The sequence below is a fragment of the Diadema antillarum genome, unplaced genomic scaffold (genome assembly GCF_040938485.1).
Source record: "Diadema antillarum isolate AM-2024a unplaced genomic scaffold, OU_Dant_1.0 seq00000839_RagTag, whole genome shotgun sequence".
NCBI lineage: Eukaryota > Metazoa > Echinodermata > Echinoidea > Diadematoida > Diadematidae > Diadema > Diadema antillarum.
Window position 1 is genome coordinate 1,275,146 of NW_027271715.1, and position 18,080 is coordinate 1,293,225.

Below are 18,080 nucleotides of genomic sequence, written 5' to 3' on the forward strand. Positions count from 1 at the left end.
CCCCTTTCTTTTCCTTTTTCCACTTATTCATCCTCTCTTTTTTTTTTTCTTAACAGTCCTTCAAATACATGTAACTCTGTCACCCGAGGGTACATTGAAACTCTTTCTCTCCACTAGAAATTTCATGAATTGTACATGCAATGGACTCCCATTATAATGAAGTCCTTGGGACCGGCAGTTTTATTTCATTTTATCGAAATTTTGCCATAACAGAACTAATAAACAATAAAAATACATAGAGTGGATAATGTTGTGGCCCTGATTTTTACTTCGTTGTAACCGGAATTTCATTATAACTGTGTTCATTTTAACAGGAGTGCACTGTACTTAGGACAGTACAATGTATCAGCATCATTTTTCATTTTATTTACATATATTGAAACTTCCAATGTATTGTGCTGAAAGACACACACTTTAATTCAGCCTCATGGAATGTGATAGACATTGACATTCTATATAGTTTGTGAACAAAGCATCTTCCTGAGGCTTATGTCTTTGTGTGAATGCTGTAAATTCCAGAAACCATTGAATGGCCTCCTCTGTATTGCTACATGTTCCAAATCTATGCATATTCCTATTCAAGAGTACTTCAAAAGACAAATATGTCATGAATTGTATTTGTGATAATGCAAGTCCAACAGATATTACTAACGACCTTTCCACAATCTTCATTTAAAAGATTAACAAAAGAGTAAATGATGAAAAGATCAGTATACAGGTAGATTAGAAGGATTAGGATGTGATTGGAAGGAAAATCTTGGGAATTGTGATTACTTTACCTATTTGACTACATGCACTTTGTGAGTGAGGTGTGTTTCTTGAAATCCTTGAGTGGATACCTCATCTCTCTGTGCTTTTGTTGCTGTTTTTTGTTTTTAGCCTTGAAACCATAGGGAGAGCAGTGAAATTCAAGCAAGTATAATCTCAGGAGGTGAAAAAAACAGGAAAACTATCCTGTGCAGTATTGGTGATTAGATGAACTGTATGTGAATTTTAATGCCCTTATGCTCCTTTTTATTTGGAACGCTTGGGAGAAGAATTAGACAAAAGACACTCTGATATAAATTAAAGTAGCCAAGTCTTTATGTAGTGGAGAACAGTATTGTAGTTTAAGAAACTTGATACTGGATTATAGAAGAGATCAGGTTATGTTTCTGGGTTTGTTATTTGGTGAAACACCATAACTAACAATGAAAGAAAAACTTTTTTTTTTTTGCCATTCGTATTATGGTCTGGCTGTGCATACACCCAATTTTGTTTATTGTACCATTTATGATCTTTGCGCATCTCACGAGGGACAAGTGATCTTATAGGGGAATCCAGTTCAGGATATAAGTTAGTCTAATGAGAAAGAGTGAAATATTATGAGTTCAATGGTAAAATTGACATGGTCAGCTCACTCATTTGCATATTCATATCCACTGTACAAGAACAGTTTTGCAGAAATTAGCAAAACTTTTTCCTACTTTTTTCTACTAAAAAAATTTCATAATTTCCTTATTTTTCATCCAATTTCAGTCAAATTTTTACCGTTGAACCCATAAGATTTTACTCTTTTTATTTTATCAGACTAATTTATTTTTGGACCGGATTTCCCCTTTAACAAAAACTTTCTTGTGTATTCATATCATAACGGTATTGTGTCTTGTATGGAAGAAATGGAAAATATTTGGACAAAGAAATTATTGATCAGAGATGTACACCAACATATCTGAACACACTTTTGTGTCATACACTCAGTAAGGGCTTACATTTTGTCCTGCTTCAATTTGTTTTCCAGAATGCCTTGTATCATGATACTCTATGAAAATGTCGGATTAAATACAGTATATATTTTCCAAATCGCGTTTGTCGTTGTTCTGTTAAAGTCTTGTTATGATTCCAGCACACATCCTATCAGTGAAATAACACTGTGGTCCACAATATTGCAAGGTCGCCCTCTGTTGACTATTCTATTTTAATTGCAGTGTTCTGCACAGTTAAATACAAATTCCTCTGATGATTACATGTGGCACCATGTCATATAGAGCAGAACCTTCATATAAAGAGATCGGATATAAACAAACCCCTTATAAGAAGGCGATTTTGTTATAAAGATGTCGGATATAACAAAACCCTCCTAAAAGAAGGTGATATTGCAAGTCCCAACTCTATAATTATTATATGTTTTTGCACCCTGATGTAGTGATAAGCCTGATATAACAAGGGAATTGCCATGGTTTTCAGGTCCTCGTTATGACGGGTTCCCCTGCATTATGAAATAATAATAATTATGGACAGTGTATCTGCCAAACAGACACAGTGGAAAAACAATAACAAAATATCCTGGTTTGCAATTCACTGGCGACACAAATAATACAATGAATTGTCTTCTAACTTCATATATATATATATATATATATATATATATATATATATATTTACACATACATTTGCCCGTCTCTCGTGATGTCCGTGGTTCTGTCTATCTATCTGTTTATTTATCTATCTACCTATCTATCTATCTATCTATCTGTCTGTCTGTCTGTCTGTATCTATCCATCTATCTATCTACATATCTGCCCACCTATCTATCTGTCTATCTATCTATCTATCTATCTATCTATCTATCTATCTATCTATATGAAGACTTTGTTTGCAAAAACCGATAAGTCCATATTTGCCAAATGGAGATATTTGCGATTAAAGGTCAAGAAAAATAAAGAGAATAATAAGAAAATTTTTGCTTCTTTTGACCATAACTTTAAAAATATACCTTTTTATGTAGTGACCAATATATCATTTAAAAGGTATTATTTTGTACTTTATGACAGATATCGTACTTCAAAATCTTCAAAAATGGACTTATCGGTTTTTGCAAACAAACCCTTCATATCTATCTTCCAATGTATATATTTTTGGATTTATCTAAATTTGGTGCACATATCATCTGTCATCAGGTCCTTTGGAACTAGCAGACGTGTGGTCAGTAAATTACCAGTCACCATCATGGTAATAGTCAACATTTATGCATTCAACTTCTGTGACTCTATTATGTTTCTGCTGGAAATGGAAAAAAATGAAAAAATGTAAACAACATTCATCAATACACTACTCAATCACAAGACAAAACATACTAAATCAAAGAACTAAGTGAAGGATCTTTGCATCATAGTTTATTTACATTTTTACAGAACGCCTTCATATTCAGCCTTACTTGTCAGTTTTGAAGTGCCAACTGTACAACATTTATAAAAACATGTCATTGTCAACTGTAAACATCTAGAGAGGTATCAATAGAGTACAGATTGTATATATTTACACGTACATCTAAAGCTAACGAGAACTTATAAAATAAAGAATTCATACTGTCATACCATGGTAGAACGTGTACTATATAGTTCCGATGTTTGTATGACTTGAAATCAGTCATATTACGTTTGAAAAGAAAACGACTTCAGCACTATGAAGTAGAGGTTGCGAACTCCATTCTGAAAGAGAATACAGTATACAAATTTCATAAATACTAGTACAAGACGTCAGTCCGATGTGTTTTACTATAATGCATCTTTTCACAGGATGCGACTATGACTTGTACTTGTAAGATCAGAATACTAACACCAGAGACATAGTTCATATACTATGAGTCATGCACATCATACACCATCCATCAATTTGAACGGAAACAGCTTCTTCCAAGCATAGAAAAAAGGAGGAATAACCTTTTGCTTTTTTTTTTCTCTCGAAAATAAAAACAGATGTGGTGGACTAGTAGTATAGTCCGTTTGGTAATAATCACACAGCAATAGCAACTTTACTTGGCTGCAAGTGCCTGCAATAAAGACCATACACACCAGACCATTACTTTACGGTTGTCATAGATTGGGTGCTGTACAATTACGGGGAAGTTGAAATTTTGAGGCAGATCTTGAATGAAATAGGCCTTTGTCTTTTTCCCGTAAAAAGCAATACAGGAACAAGTACGGGAAAATAGCGGTATCTCACAGACTGAACTCATTCACTGATTAGAGTTTATTTTTTCCGTAAACTAGGAAATAAAAGTTGTTTGGTTTGCCATTCAAGAAAAGTCTCCGTGAAGAAAACGCTTTCCCGTAGGCCTATGTTTCGGTTTTGAATCTTTTAAATTCGTCTCGTCTTCTCTCGTGTTTAGTTCTTTACCTTCTTTTGTTACATTTTGTTCTAATTCTTACTTCGACGGCATATTCCTCATAAGGATGAATAACTTTCGAGTAATGTTGGAACTCTTGAAGGGGTGCGATGCCTCTCACATAAGTACTGTGTCTTTTTCATTGCCTAACATTCTACGCAAAATAATACGATAATGAAATGATCCATGTCGCAATCAATATGTAGGTCATAAAACATCATACAAATTGGAAATAATGGCGATGATTTTGATCTTTTAAAATTGTTATAATACTGAGAGAAACGACAGTAATAATGCCTAATAGTAATGATATGCAATGAAAAACTAATGAATAATAAGTGATGAATGTGTTGAGCATTCATATGAAGTTTCCTTTCGAATGTCAAACGAAAATATATGCCCTGAATAATATATGTTTGAGCTAGATTGTAGAAATCAATAACAAATCAACATAAGTGAATTAAGATGGAATATGACTTGTTTCGAATATCTTACTGACAAAAGCAAATAAATCAACGTCAGTGTCATAGACAGATCTCGTTGCTATGAGTTTCGCTTTACATAAACTTGAATCATGTCAGAAAGAGGTAAGCACTATCTGGGCACCCGTCCCGCTCCATCATGAATATTCATCATCTACATGTATCCGTTATACCGTTGAAATACATATTGTTTTCATTTCCCGGCAGCGTTTCTACATTTCTCGGCAAAACTGAACATTTTTCCATCTCCCGGAGAGACGTTTCAACATTCCCCGTTGATGCAATTTTTCGAGATTTTTACATTTCCCGGCCATACGTTTTGCACGTATCCAGCGTTCTGCCATTTACTAGTACAGTATCTTACTGCCTGATGAATATTCATGATGAAGCGGGACGGGTGCCCAAATAGTGCTTACCTAAGAAAGAACATAATCACTTGGCGTTCTCGGGAAGGCGGACGTCATAAATACATATGACACAAGTAATAAATACTCACGGATTTTCAGTACACAGTCAAATAAAATTGTTGACGTACATAGATACAAAACTTTGCCTGCATTTCTTGTAAAGAGCTTAGTAACACTCTGTATTCTATACCCCAATAGCGCCCAGGCTCCGCCGTGCAATGATTAGTAATTATAATCTTTATACATACGCAGTGAATAACAGTAGTTACAAAACACAATAATTATACCCGATTCTATCGATGATTCGATATTGAATAGTCAAGAGGTATGGTGTCTGGAAACGTTATTTCGTACATCAATGTTTCAGTCAAGATACCTGACATTACTATTTGTAGGCGCCACGTAGGGTCATTTAATATACACAATAATGCTCTTGTGTTATAACAACTTGTTCACATTGTAAACACATCGTCCGTTCTTTGTGCCAGTGAGAAAAACACGTGCAGTGCTCAGTTCTCTTCTGCTTGTGGCGATTAGGGAACTCAATCACAGTGCGCCATGAAACTTTTCCAAATACAATTGATGATGATGGCATTATCGTCAATCTGCTTGTAGAAAAAACAAATAGAGCTCCTTCAAATGAGGTTCGGTCTTGGTGAAAAAGATTCTCACGAAATGGAGAATCATTGTCCTGTCACGTGGGGTTGTTTCACTTTTTCTTTCTTCTACAGAATTTCGTCAGAAAGTTGCTCGATACTGCATGGTACCGTGCAATCGATGTTCGCGCCGAGAATCGCATCATAAATGGCCAGATTATCGTCTGATGAATAACGCAATCCATAATGTCCTGCATGACAAAAAGTACCATCATGACCGAACTCTGTATGTTCTTCACCAGATCGATTTATTCTGACTTTGTTCCCAGTTTTCATCGTAAGTGCACGCATTGCACTCGATCGATCTACAGTATCGATACCATTTGCTCGTCCGATTGTTTGATCAAATCAGGTGATTGTATGATGGACGGAAACCGGCGCGCGTTCACCACACATCATACCTGTCGTCTGCGTGCAGTGAATTGATAGGAAGAACGCTATGGATAGAGCCGCTTTCTTCTGCTCTTCTTCCCCGAAGCCAGCAATCGAAGCCCTTCGTTAGGATCCACCAGAGCGAGAGTCCGTTCGTCGATGCCCAGCTGTGCGGCCAACACACCGATGTCCACCCCTACGATCAGCCGCATAAAGGCCAGTAGCTCCATGTCCTCCCCTGCGAGAGAGAGAGTGGAAAACAAACACTTCGCCTGTATATGAATTTGCATCTACAGTCAAACCTGTCTATAGCGACCACCATCTGTAGCGACCACCTGCCGTATGCGACCACTTTTACATCTAATCACAAAACACGTTGGTTGAGGACGTGATGATGTCTTACCGGAAATGTCGGCAAGAGTCACGTTCTAGTTTCTGTAATCAATCCTTGTAAATTAGAATCACGGGGGAATGTTTGCTTCTCAGAGTACGCAGTGCAAGGTAACATTTACGATACAAGTCCGTTCACTCACTGTCCCATTTGAGGTTTAAGGTCAATTATCTAATGATACTCCTTTTGGGCGTGGCATTTAAAAAAAATACCGATGTGTCACTTATTCGATAAAGTTGTATGATAATGACATGCACACTTTTTGTAATGTTTGGGCGTGGTTAAAGATGTTTCTTACAGTGCGTAGAATGTGCTAGCGGGTAAAGTGTAGAACATAGAGATTCAGACCCACCTGTGAATGGGTTTTTCTTGGGGCAGGTTGGATTGCAATGTGGGCAAGTGGCGTGATCTATTCTCCGCCTCACACAATTCTTGCCCAACCCTCTCTGGTTCTCAACCGCTCGTTGCGCAGCGGCAACCCCGCCGACCGGCCGTTCACCATCTCTGCCTGCCGCCCGCTCGGTTCGCTTCCCTTTCCGTTCTCGTCTGCCGCGTCGATTCGTCGACGTCGAGCTTGATTCCGTACTCGTGACGGGTACTTCGTCTTCGATGAGGCGCTGGGGAACCGTCGTCGCCCTTATGGAGTCTCGACGGCCTTTTCCTCGATTTCGTCGCCGCTTTTTCTGTGGTCTTCTTCTGCTTGTTGTCGTTGTGGCTTCTACACATATTGGTAGAACATTTTTGGTATGTCAGCTCTGATAAGACTGCATTTTAGAAAACACTAAATATGTACTGATTGGATTTGAACATTTAAAGACGTAAAGTCATCACATTCGACACCTACATGGATCGTTACCAAACACTCGGGTTCACGATTCATACATGCAAACAATTTCGAGAGAGTCTTGTCTGGAGTTTTTGATAAAAAAGGTTTTCCTTTTTAAAAACGGTGACGAATGATAAGAAAATTCTTACATTAATTGACTGTCCGGATGACATGACTGAAAGACCAGTGTTTGTCCGGTCAATTTAAAAAAAATCAAACAACAATTATGAAATTAGGGTCAAGCGTCATCACAGTGAACAGAATATCTACCTTTAAAAAAATCATCAGCTCCTCAAAACTTTCGTGATAACAAACAGTCAAATTATTTTAACGTCGCCAAAAGTTTTTGTCTCGTTTTGCTATATAACATCAATAAATCTGTTTAACGAATTTTGCTTTTGTCCAATGAAGCACGGTACCTGTGGTTGTTATTCTCGTGACGTCATCACTCGTTTCTTCCGCGGTCTCCACATCGCCACTCTGTCTTGTAGTTTGACTGGCGCCTAGTTCGCTGTCCCCTAAAACTGGCGATGGTGCGTTGGTCACTCCTTACCAAAAGAGAAAGAGAGAGGAAAGCAAATTAAACCTGATTGGCTTTAAATGATCAGCTTGCGATACTTTGTATGTGCTCTGTTAATTTAACGGTGCTGCTACAATGTTATCATAGTCTCCGATGTAGTTAGAAAACAACTTCTTACGGCATACATTATACATAGTTTAAAGTACATTATGATATAATGTAAATGAGTACTATACAACATCTACAACAACCTATGACAATATCACAAAATCACTGCATATGCACATTTCACAAGCTCAGGCATAGTTTCTTTATGACATCTATATATTGGTTAACTGTACGCCATGAACATGATTAAAGGACATTTTCTCTGAAGACATGGTCACTATAGTTATTCACTTCACCTGTTTCAACAAGAACATTTCGAAATTTAAGGTCCAGTTGGCATGAAAGTGGTTCCATTATTGCTTATGCCATATTTTCTGAAGTGTCTGAGCGTTATTCTGTTTACCTTGGTTGGTGGGCTCCTTCAGAGGTTCGTGGCTTTTTAACCAACACTGCAGACTCTTGGAAAACTTCACGTTTCGTACCCTGATAGAACTCCAGTCGCTGCCGAACAGAAAATTAGTTCATAGATTTTGTTTATCATTGACACACTGAAGACCCTTTTTAACAGAGCCGTTGTCTAGATGTCCCGCACAACGTCAGGGTAGCGTCCGGGTAATCTTTTAGGGTGTTTTGTTCTGGGTTTTTTTAACCCTGCCTGTTAAAACCATCCCAGCAAAATGTCGTTCGGACGTTGTCGCGGTAACCTTTGAAAATTCTACCCTAGCAAGCAAGGGTAATTACTCCAACATTCTACCCCGAAATTACCTCGACATTACCCCGACATTACCCCGACAACCCTTTTGATAGAACGCTCAGGCGGTAACATTCCTTTGATACACGGATGCGCAGGAGTCCAAATAGAATGGCACACCGCTCACCGATCACATGCATGGATTGTTACCACACCAACTTCGCGCGCATGAACGAAAAGGTTGTCATGGAAACCTAGTCAGAGAAGGTTTTCAGTCTGTGTCTTTTAAAACGTTTACCCCTCGCTCTCTTCTACAGTTTTATTGCCCGATGCGAGGAATTTTGTTCTCCTGACGGTGTCGCGACGTTAATTGTCGGGGTAAGGTCTGTTAAAAGAGGGTATGAGTGGTACAATATTATTGTAGTAGCAAATTCTCTTGGAATTTCCTACCTCCCCTTCTCCCCCCCCCCCCCCGCGTGTATGGGCGCAAACACATCCTCGTATACACACGTCAATTCTTTCTAAACAAAGTTTCATCCGTCGATGGAACTACGGCTTGACGTTTAGAGTTTATGTAACAATCTGTAGCACGACGAAACAATCAGAAACTCTATTCTGCCAATATTACCGTCCTGATGGTTTTGTTTTCTAGGAGGAATTTCGTTGCCTTCAGAAGAATCTGATTGTTGCATAATGATTACATACTGAAAACAAACAGAAGATGATCTTTACTTCTCAAAGGTGCTATTGCTGATAATGGTCTCCTCCACTCTAAATTCATTACTATACTTGCGTCACTACTAAAACTAACAAAACGGGTATACATGTGTTAGCAGTAAAGTATATCGTATATCAAGATCTTAATAGTCGGCCAGGAGATGATAAAACTCACAGATAACACTCTTCGTAAAGCTCCTCCTCCTCCTCCTCCTTCCCCCCCCCCCCACATCAATATAATTCTGTGCATATAACACACTAAAAGAAAATTGACGCCTGATTGTTGTTGTTTTTTTTTCTGTGACATTTCTGCTGGCCACTCACCTTCTTTGTAACACCATGTGTCCGTAGCAAGCAGGAGCAAAAACAGCCCTGTAAGAAAGGTAGGAAATTCACGCATCAGTTCACCATGTTTGATGTTACCATGGCAACGGATAATGATTACTAAATGGCGAATCTTGCACACTGCACTACACCTTCAGCATGACAACCGTAAATGAAATTCTGGGGACTATTTGTCGTCGTTTTTTCTGTACATCAATAACAAAAGAGAAAATCGATAACGTGGCGTCATTTTTGAGACCTTCTTTCTTACGTGGCGTTTCTAAGCGAGGCGCGCATCTTTCGACCAATCCGCTGCAAGTATTGCCAGTGACGTAACTCTCCAAGAGGTCCCTGCATGTTCACCCGAAGCTGTACCTCATCATACAGCCACTGGAAGATATACACTGGAGCTGGAGACAGTGAGAGGGTAAAACAAATAGAAAACGAAATAAACTGTTTTGTTGGTAACATTTATTGGTAACATTTGCACTGATTTCGTTTTTTGCATCAAAGTTCCATCACCTCATAACAGTGGAATAAAATCTAATATGTATATTTATTATGTTAATATATATATATATATATATATATATATATATATGAAGAGCTTGCAATCAAAAGGCGCTAAATCCATCATTTTCCAATGGACTTAGCGCCTTTTGGAAGCAAGCTCTTCATATATATATATATATATGTATTATATATATATGATATGCCACTTTAAGTGAGCCACGAGTCGATAATAAATTCGACTCTTATAAAAATGATCAAACCAGCCAACTGTAATGACATGAAGTAACTGTTTTTTTGTTTGTTTGTTTGTTTTGTTTTTTTGTTTTTTTAAGTTTTAGGTTTTTTTCGCGAAACGGTTACATCTTATTAGGTGACGTGATAACCGGGCGTGATACACGTATCGCTGTCTTGGCTGCTTACAAACTCTCGATGTGTTTCCTTCTTTCAACTGTGTTCACAGAGAAGTCATTATATACATGTTTATCTATCGCAGTGGTGATGAAACGTTTAGTATTTTCCTTTTTGACTCTTTGATAAAATCAACTCGAACTTGAAGTAAAGTTTCCCTGCTTTCTGGGCTTGGAGAAGTCTGGTATTTCCGCATTAATTTAGGGATGTAAACCTCTCTGAATAGCTCGTTGGAAATCATTGACATAAGCGCGTAAAATTTCCTGGGGTGATGGGGAAGGGGGTTGATTCTTACTTTTTAAAGTTTGGTGAATCCTGAATCCATAGAAGCACTTCCACGCGTCTCTGTGAGCTGCCAGACACCTGTCAGGGACGACGCTGTTCCAAAGCCTGTATCAAAGAATGAGTTGTTTCACAGACTTAGATTCATATGATTACATTTGTGATAAAACGAAACAATCTTACAAAACTGGACTTATGTGCATTTGACAGCATAACAAATTTAATCCAGATTGCATAAAATGGTAATCCCGTGGATACATCACATGGATCTCCTCAGGCTCAGGATTGAATCCTTTGAATGACCCTCTACAAGTCCTTCAACTTACCGGGCGTCATCATAGGTAATTCAGGTAATTGACTCGCGAACTAAGCAACGGAATCAAACGTTAATTTGCGTAAACAGTGACCAGATACAACATTTTGCGCTGGATAAGGACAAAATGAATTATTCCAATCAATGACAACATTCTGCTCTAAACATTATACCAATTTGACCCATAAGCTCTACGCATGGAGATTTTTAGGATACATAGAACATTTCATATTTTCAATAATTCTTATTATTTTGGGGGATATTTAAGGACATTTAATATGCACATCAGTGCTTTAAAAAAATCTGTGATTGGTTCTTGCAAAAACACAACAGTTTATCATGTGATATACTGGCACAATTTCTATCTGTTCCGGCCTCATTTCCCGAAATCGATGTCAAATCAAGGGTATCGGACTAACTTCGTTCCCTCTCGCAAACTGCGCGCCGGATTACAGTAGAGTCCCGGGGAGCAGTCTGGGGCCGAGTCACCCAGGGGTTCTGTCTCCAGAAACCAACCGGAGTCGGCTAGTCCAACTACGCGGGCCGAACTGCCTGCCTCGGCCATTAGGATCGAGATGCGGTCCAGATTTAGTAACACCCCGGTAGCACCAGCGCTGAAAATGATAAGCATAAAAATACTACTAACAAAATAGTACACAGACCCTCATTCAGACCCTCATATCCGACGATGCCAAAGATAAAAATACGCGAATAAGTATTAAGCAAAAGCGATGGATGAATGAATGAATGCGTAGATGAATGGTATGCAAATAAATGATAACCTAGCGATAACGTAATAGCAAACAATAATTGGAGTTACATGCTTGGTGGAAGTTTAGAATAGAACATAATTCCGCAAACGAATTGTGCATGCAACAAAATGCTTGTTTTGTTTTATTTTACCCTTTCTCTGAGTCTGAAAATCTCCATAGATTTTCTTCAGGAACAATCAATGGCTTCTGTTATAGGCAACGAAATAATTTCTACATCCACTGCTTTGAAAATGCCATGACTTTATTCTACACAATGAGACGTCTTGTGCTTCACGAATTAATCTCATGAACTCCGAAACTCCGTCCTATAGACAACGGCACCTGCGGGAATGGCACCTATTGTCATTTTTTTTTTTAGTTTATCAAGTTCCCAGTGGTCGTCTGCCTTTACTAACCTGCTTCCCGCCAAAACCAGCTGCTTAGCGTCCATTAGCCCCTCAGACAACAAGTCACGGATAACTTGCTGCAGGATTAAGGCCCCCATGAACGAGTAGCCGCCTGCAGGACAAAGGGAAAATACCATATGGGTAAAGTGGTCCTCTGGACTCAAGACAAAATTGATAAATATTACCCTTGCGCAAGTTTTAAACTCATATTAGTTTATTTATTTATTTCTAATCTTTTGTCAGGGTAGTCCATTCACCAAATAGTGGTCTTCCATGGAGCCCTGAATAATATTGATGAACATATGTACATTAAATAGCAAAACGTATATACAGAAGATGACATAATACAGTGTAGATACATACCAGCATACTGTACATTGCAAAGTAACATAAAAAAGTACATGCCACAGCAAGAGTTCACCACAATGCTGAAATAACAATTAAAAACGCTATTATACAGGAATGATAAAGCCCAGAATGAATTTCGTGTGTTACTTACAAATAGCAACTTTGCTTAAACAATATCTTAGTTCTTCCTTCCAGACATGATCACTCCTTAAACATCAATTAACGTTGGTAAGGGTTCTCTTTATCGGTGGTTTTCCCCTCAAAGAACAACGGATTGAAAAAGAAATGTAAACTGACAGATAAATATAAATACTCATTACGTGTACTTTCAAAAATTTGACTAACATCATTCCGCGCCATTTATGTGAGGCAATATTAATAGCTGCCCTCTACGCGATCACTTTGGTAGCATACTAAACTATGGTATATCTCACCCGATTCTGATGGGGGCGTAGTTCCGCTCCATACATCGCTGGAACAGTAAGGTATGTAACTGAACGGGAAACAACAACAAAAAACAAAACAAATCAATAAGCAAAAAAGATTATTTTCAGAGATTACCATGATCACATTAAAAAAAAAATCTATCATCTTCCAACTTTTTGATGCAACTTTAATGGGTGCAAGTCATAATCGATATGCGTATGTTCGTTGTTATTGAAAGCATATAAAAATATGTTCTGAATATCTTATACAGTGTAATTCTGAAATGGTTGCGATGATTTTGAAGCTATGCTCCACAAACGGCGAATGCATGGTGATTTATACTCACAGTGCAATAGCTGCATCTCTTAAACTTGTCTGTCCAAGGTGTATTTGTAAGAAATGCGTACATGGTGCCGATTTACGCATCTTCCAGAGTTTTATGTTGGAACGTCAAATTAGATCAATATGTTCCATACTTACGAGATAAATATAACAATATTTTGACTACAATGGTGAAGAATAAATCCTCCAACTTGCTATTACCAGTAAATACAAATTTATGTTCAGACTAACTATGTGCGACAACAAGGAAACAAGGTTATTATGACGTCATTCTTTGTACTCACACAACATTTGACCGCCACCATACTGGGTTCTCTCCTGGGTCTGCCGATAGTATCCCCGTTCCTATGATTTTTTTTTTTCGGAAAAAAAAGAAACACGAAAGCATAAACTGAGAGCTTTTGTGTTTCGGTGATGAAAATACTGATGGCAGGTTTAATCACGCTCGATGTATGTCATGTACGACAAGGAAGCTGCCAATACAACCTTCGATGTTTACTTGAACAATATATCTAAAAGTAATATTAAAACTCAATGGAAAATAACACCAAGTGGTCAAATTATACTTTTTGTCGAGAGAAAAAAAAAAGAATCAATGAACATAACCACGAGCACGTCATTAGTTTTATGTGTTTTCTGAATTCAACAGTTGACACAAGTCTCAATAGATCTTTCCAACTCTGACGATATCTATATAGGCTAAGTTAAAATCATTTCATTGATTACTTATCCGACAGGTACAAACAGTTTCTTTGTTTTTGTGTAAAGTGTAAGGCTCCAAACATAATAACCGCAATGGGAAGTAAAAAGATATTACGAGTCTTTTCTTGATCATGCGATTTAAGTTAAATTGGCAGGCAACAAGCCAAAAACTTCTCTCGACGCCATCTCGATTCTCATTCCTTTCCGTAGCTTTTCCCCAGCATAGTCAATGTAGGCTTACACTCTCTTCATACATTGTATTAGTTGATCATTAAACTGATTCTTAGACGTGTGGCAATACGGGGACTTTGTTGAATCTCACATAGGCGTAGTCTTTAGGACGAAAAGGCGACTTATTGGAGCTCACCAATCGTCGTATGCATCAAACAAGATGCCTATGGGTTGGATTTTGAGAACCAGCTTTCTCCCTTGAATAAAGTGCCTGTAGATTTGTTTTCTCGACCTAGAGAGGTGCCCAGGCGAATTTGAACAAATTTACCTTCTTGCTGCATGTTTAAGCTATACATCATGCCTCACACTTCACGGGCAAAAAGCTTGTGAAATTAACATGAAGATGCTGGTATATCATGGGGTCATTCTACAAGACCGACACCCATGAGTCCTACAGCCCTCGAGTTCTACAGCCAAAGAGTTCGACACAAGGCAAATAAAGCCCATGAGACCGACACTAGGTAAAAAGAGCCCACGAGTTCGACAGATACAACACGGGGTTTAATGCGTCGGTCTCGTGGGTTTGTTTGCTTAGTTTCGAACTCGTGGGCTGTATAACTCGTAGACTGTATGACTCGTGAGTGTCGGTCTCGTGACGTGCACCCTATATCATCCGTCTGTTCCAACACTCACCTGTCTTAGTTGGCGGCCAGTCCCTGGAACTCATAAATTTACTATCAGATGTGTATCGGTGTCGGCAACTATCGTTATCGGAACAATATGCTCCCCCTTCAATGGAAATATAACCAATAAGATAAATAGATAAACAATCAAACGAAAACAAAGTTTATAAAAGACAAGGCAACAACGAAACGCTTGTGAGAATTGCAGCTATTGTCCAAAGGTTTGTTGAGTTACGAAAGTGTAACGATTTTTTTTTTTTACTAATCCTAAATAATTTATTCAAGAAGTGAAGAAAAGACAAAAGCATGCAATAACAGAAAAATAAGAGAGGTTTATGTTTGATAATGTTTAAAAAATTGACAGCGACTTGTTCCGTGCATGTCGAGATTATGATATGCAGCTTTTACAAATCATGTGGCCCTCTCTACAAAAAACATGTTATGATTCCTTATTTTGAAGGGAAGAAATGGGTGGAGGTGACTTTTAACCAATGTAAATCCTCTGATGATCACTGTTAATTTCTTAGTGACTAATAAACGTTGTTTACTCAATACCAGAGCCCGGAGATATGGATACAATCATTGCACAGTTTGCCTGCGAAGATAGAATTGAATCATTTGGCTCAAAGTTTGATGACAGTCAGAACAATGCCCTTACGTTTTTACGGAAAGGATTTTAACCAGGCCATGTCAAAACTTTCGGCAAAACGCATCGATTGTACGCCCTTTCACGGGTAAGAGAGTACTGACAACATTAAAGAACAGTGTCGTCGATAAACACGAGAATCATATCCTTATTTTCTTGACGCCCTTTACCTCGGCATTTTCCAGTAAAGCCTGCATGCCTCGCACTGTGCGATTTCTCCCGATACAATGTCGCATCGTAGACTAAAGAGGTGTACGGTACAAGAGCAGACAATTTAACTACCCTGCATGGAGACCATCAGCACGCGCTATCGCTCAAAGTTATCGTGAGATAAAATCGCAGTGTGAGGTGGTCTTAATGTGGTTGTAAAGTCAAAAGCTCATACATTAACACATCATACCTTGAAGGAATACCAGCCACTTCTTGCTGCCAATCGACTTGCGAAGGTAGAACCTGTTTGAGGCAAACATCAAGAAATAACTGTCAGATTCGACAAAACACTGTTATCTATAGGACATAACAAGTATCATGATGTGCTGCTACTTACAGTAAAAGAAATCGCATAAAACGTGTTTCCCTACATTCTGACCCTTTTCATCTCGTAATAGAGGCAACGGCCCTTACGACCTTAATAAACACATTCATAATTCGTCTGCTTTTCACCTAATACTATTCCTGTTTGTGTAAGACAAGCGCCCTCTTTTTCATCACCCCGCTTACATACTCCTTTCCCTCCTATATTCCCCTCTCAGTTCTCCTCCTCCATGTCATCTCTTTGTCCTAGATTTATCATATTTGATTCCCCTACTTTCCCTCTCTCGTTCTCATTCCGTCAAAGAGTTACTCACGGCACGCGATGCTCTCGAGCACTCCAAACGTTATCATATTTCTACTCGCCATGCTATTATCGATTACACACGACACGACGTTCTCGATTGCCTCATTCGATATTCTGTCTCCCCCCTCCCCCCCCCCCAAAAAAAAAAGAGTCCCATTGACATGATAGTGGAGAATCCTACCCTGCCTGTGAGCCGTCGTTACACGTAATGGATCGGTTAGTCAGGTTGTGGAGCCGAAGCTGCTGCATGTGTCCGTCGAAGCCACAGGTGTTGAGAGCTAGGGCGAGCTCCTTGATGTGTTTCATGAGGTCGTTGGAGTCGCCGCTGGGCCTCGTCAGGTCCAGCACGTACTCGTTTTCGTCCGACCCGGCTTGGAACTGACCCATGCGGCCTCCGACACCGGGTACTGGGCCCCGTACGACGGTCTGCGTGTGGGCAGCGAGTCGGTCCTCGGGTTCCTGGTTGATACCGGTATCACCCTCCGTCGTACTACGCCCAGTCCCGCCATCTGCGAGGCGTAGTAGACAGAGTAACACCGGTAGAAACATGTGAACCGCCTTGGTTGATGTACCCCAAAGCATCGTCTGCTCTTCCTCGTCACTTCAGATCAGATCCTACTTTAAGGCAAATCAAAGATCAACACATTACCGAATAAGACTTTAATAGACGAAAAACAGTTTGTAATCACTCTACGACTGAAAACACCTCACTGTATTACAGAAGATATAATTTTCAGTGCTGAGTACACCACTTGAGAACCTTTTTTTAGTTCACTGTTTTCCCTTCCACTCGTTTGTACTATTCATCGTGTTTTGTCTATAGGTACTGCAGAGCGAACTCTCTTCTTACCTTACTGTTGGTTGGGTTTTCCACTTATATACGATTCATCTTATATTTCTATAACTTTTACACCTATCATGCAAGCTCGATCTGCATTTAATGTGCCTTCCGTCACAAATTATTCTTTTTGTACACACATACACAATCACTCACATAATGGATAATGATTATGATATATCAAGTATATGTTCGTTTGTGAACATAGATACTGATTTAACCGAGAGGATTACTGGCAACGGATTGATGATAAACTCTATAAACACTTTGAGGAAATCAAAACACATTGTGTATTCCTGCTTTTACGTCCACATACAGAATATCACTCTGGATAAATCCATCATCATTCATATTCTTTAGCTAAAACGAACTGAACGTGCGAATCGGTCAAAAACATATATATATGTACATATATGTGCTTGTACAAGTTTTTTTTTTTTTTTTTTTTTTTTTAGGGGGGTCTTCTTTAGCTGCTTGTAGTCATAATAATTTTGCTCTTGTGAGTTAACACGCTGGGCATCTGTGCATAGGGAGTAGAAATATTGAGGGTATTCTCGGAGAGATATGAACCACGGGCGTATCGGTAGCTAAAGTCCACGGTAATCCTGAATATCTGTCATCCAGATGTGGCAGATTAGGGTTCGATCGGGACCGGGATTCAAGGGCTATACGCGTATTTGTCCGAGGAGGGACTGCGTACACTGCGACCACAGACCCGCACATTTCGCAGATTACCCAGAATCCCTTTCCTCATACCACACAGTCCATCT

General features: G+C 38.9%; 1 protein-coding gene across 1 annotated transcript; it reads right to left on the reverse strand.

Moving 5' to 3' along the window:
* Positions 1-6,129: 6,129 nt before the first annotated feature.
* LOC139740180 (palmitoleoyl-protein carboxylesterase notum1'-like) lies at positions 6,130-17,054 on the reverse strand. Its single transcript, XM_071650767.1, has 14 exons — positions 16,654-17,054; positions 16,035-16,087; positions 14,999-15,094; positions 13,717-13,777; positions 13,099-13,157; positions 12,326-12,428; positions 11,577-11,771; positions 10,858-10,952; positions 9,913-10,051; positions 9,642-9,689; positions 8,313-8,410; positions 7,701-7,829; positions 6,808-7,173; positions 6,130-6,302 (listed from the first exon to the last, which is right to left on the reverse strand). The coding sequence occupies exons 1-14, from the start codon at positions 17,052-17,054 to the stop codon at positions 6,130-6,132; spliced, it is 2,016 nt and encodes a 671-aa protein (XP_071506868.1).
* Positions 17,055-18,080: the final 1,026 nt, after the last annotated feature.

What these genes read in the sequence shown, in the direction of transcription:
- LOC139740180 (XM_071650767.1), bottom strand. Translation starts at nt 17,054, where the DNA reads ATGCTTTGGGGTACATCAACCAAGGCGGTTCACATGTTTCTACCGGTG. An exon ending in CTGGTTTTGGCGGGAAGCAG is followed by an intron (nt 11,772 to 12,325) that starts GTTAGTAAAGGC and finishes TATCATTTTCAG; the next exon opens with CGCTGGTGCTACCGGGGTGT. An exon ending in GAAGGAGCCCACCAACCAAG is followed by an intron (nt 7,830 to 8,312) that starts GTAAACAGAATA and finishes TCTTTTGGTAAG; the next exon opens with GAGTGACCAACGCACCATCG.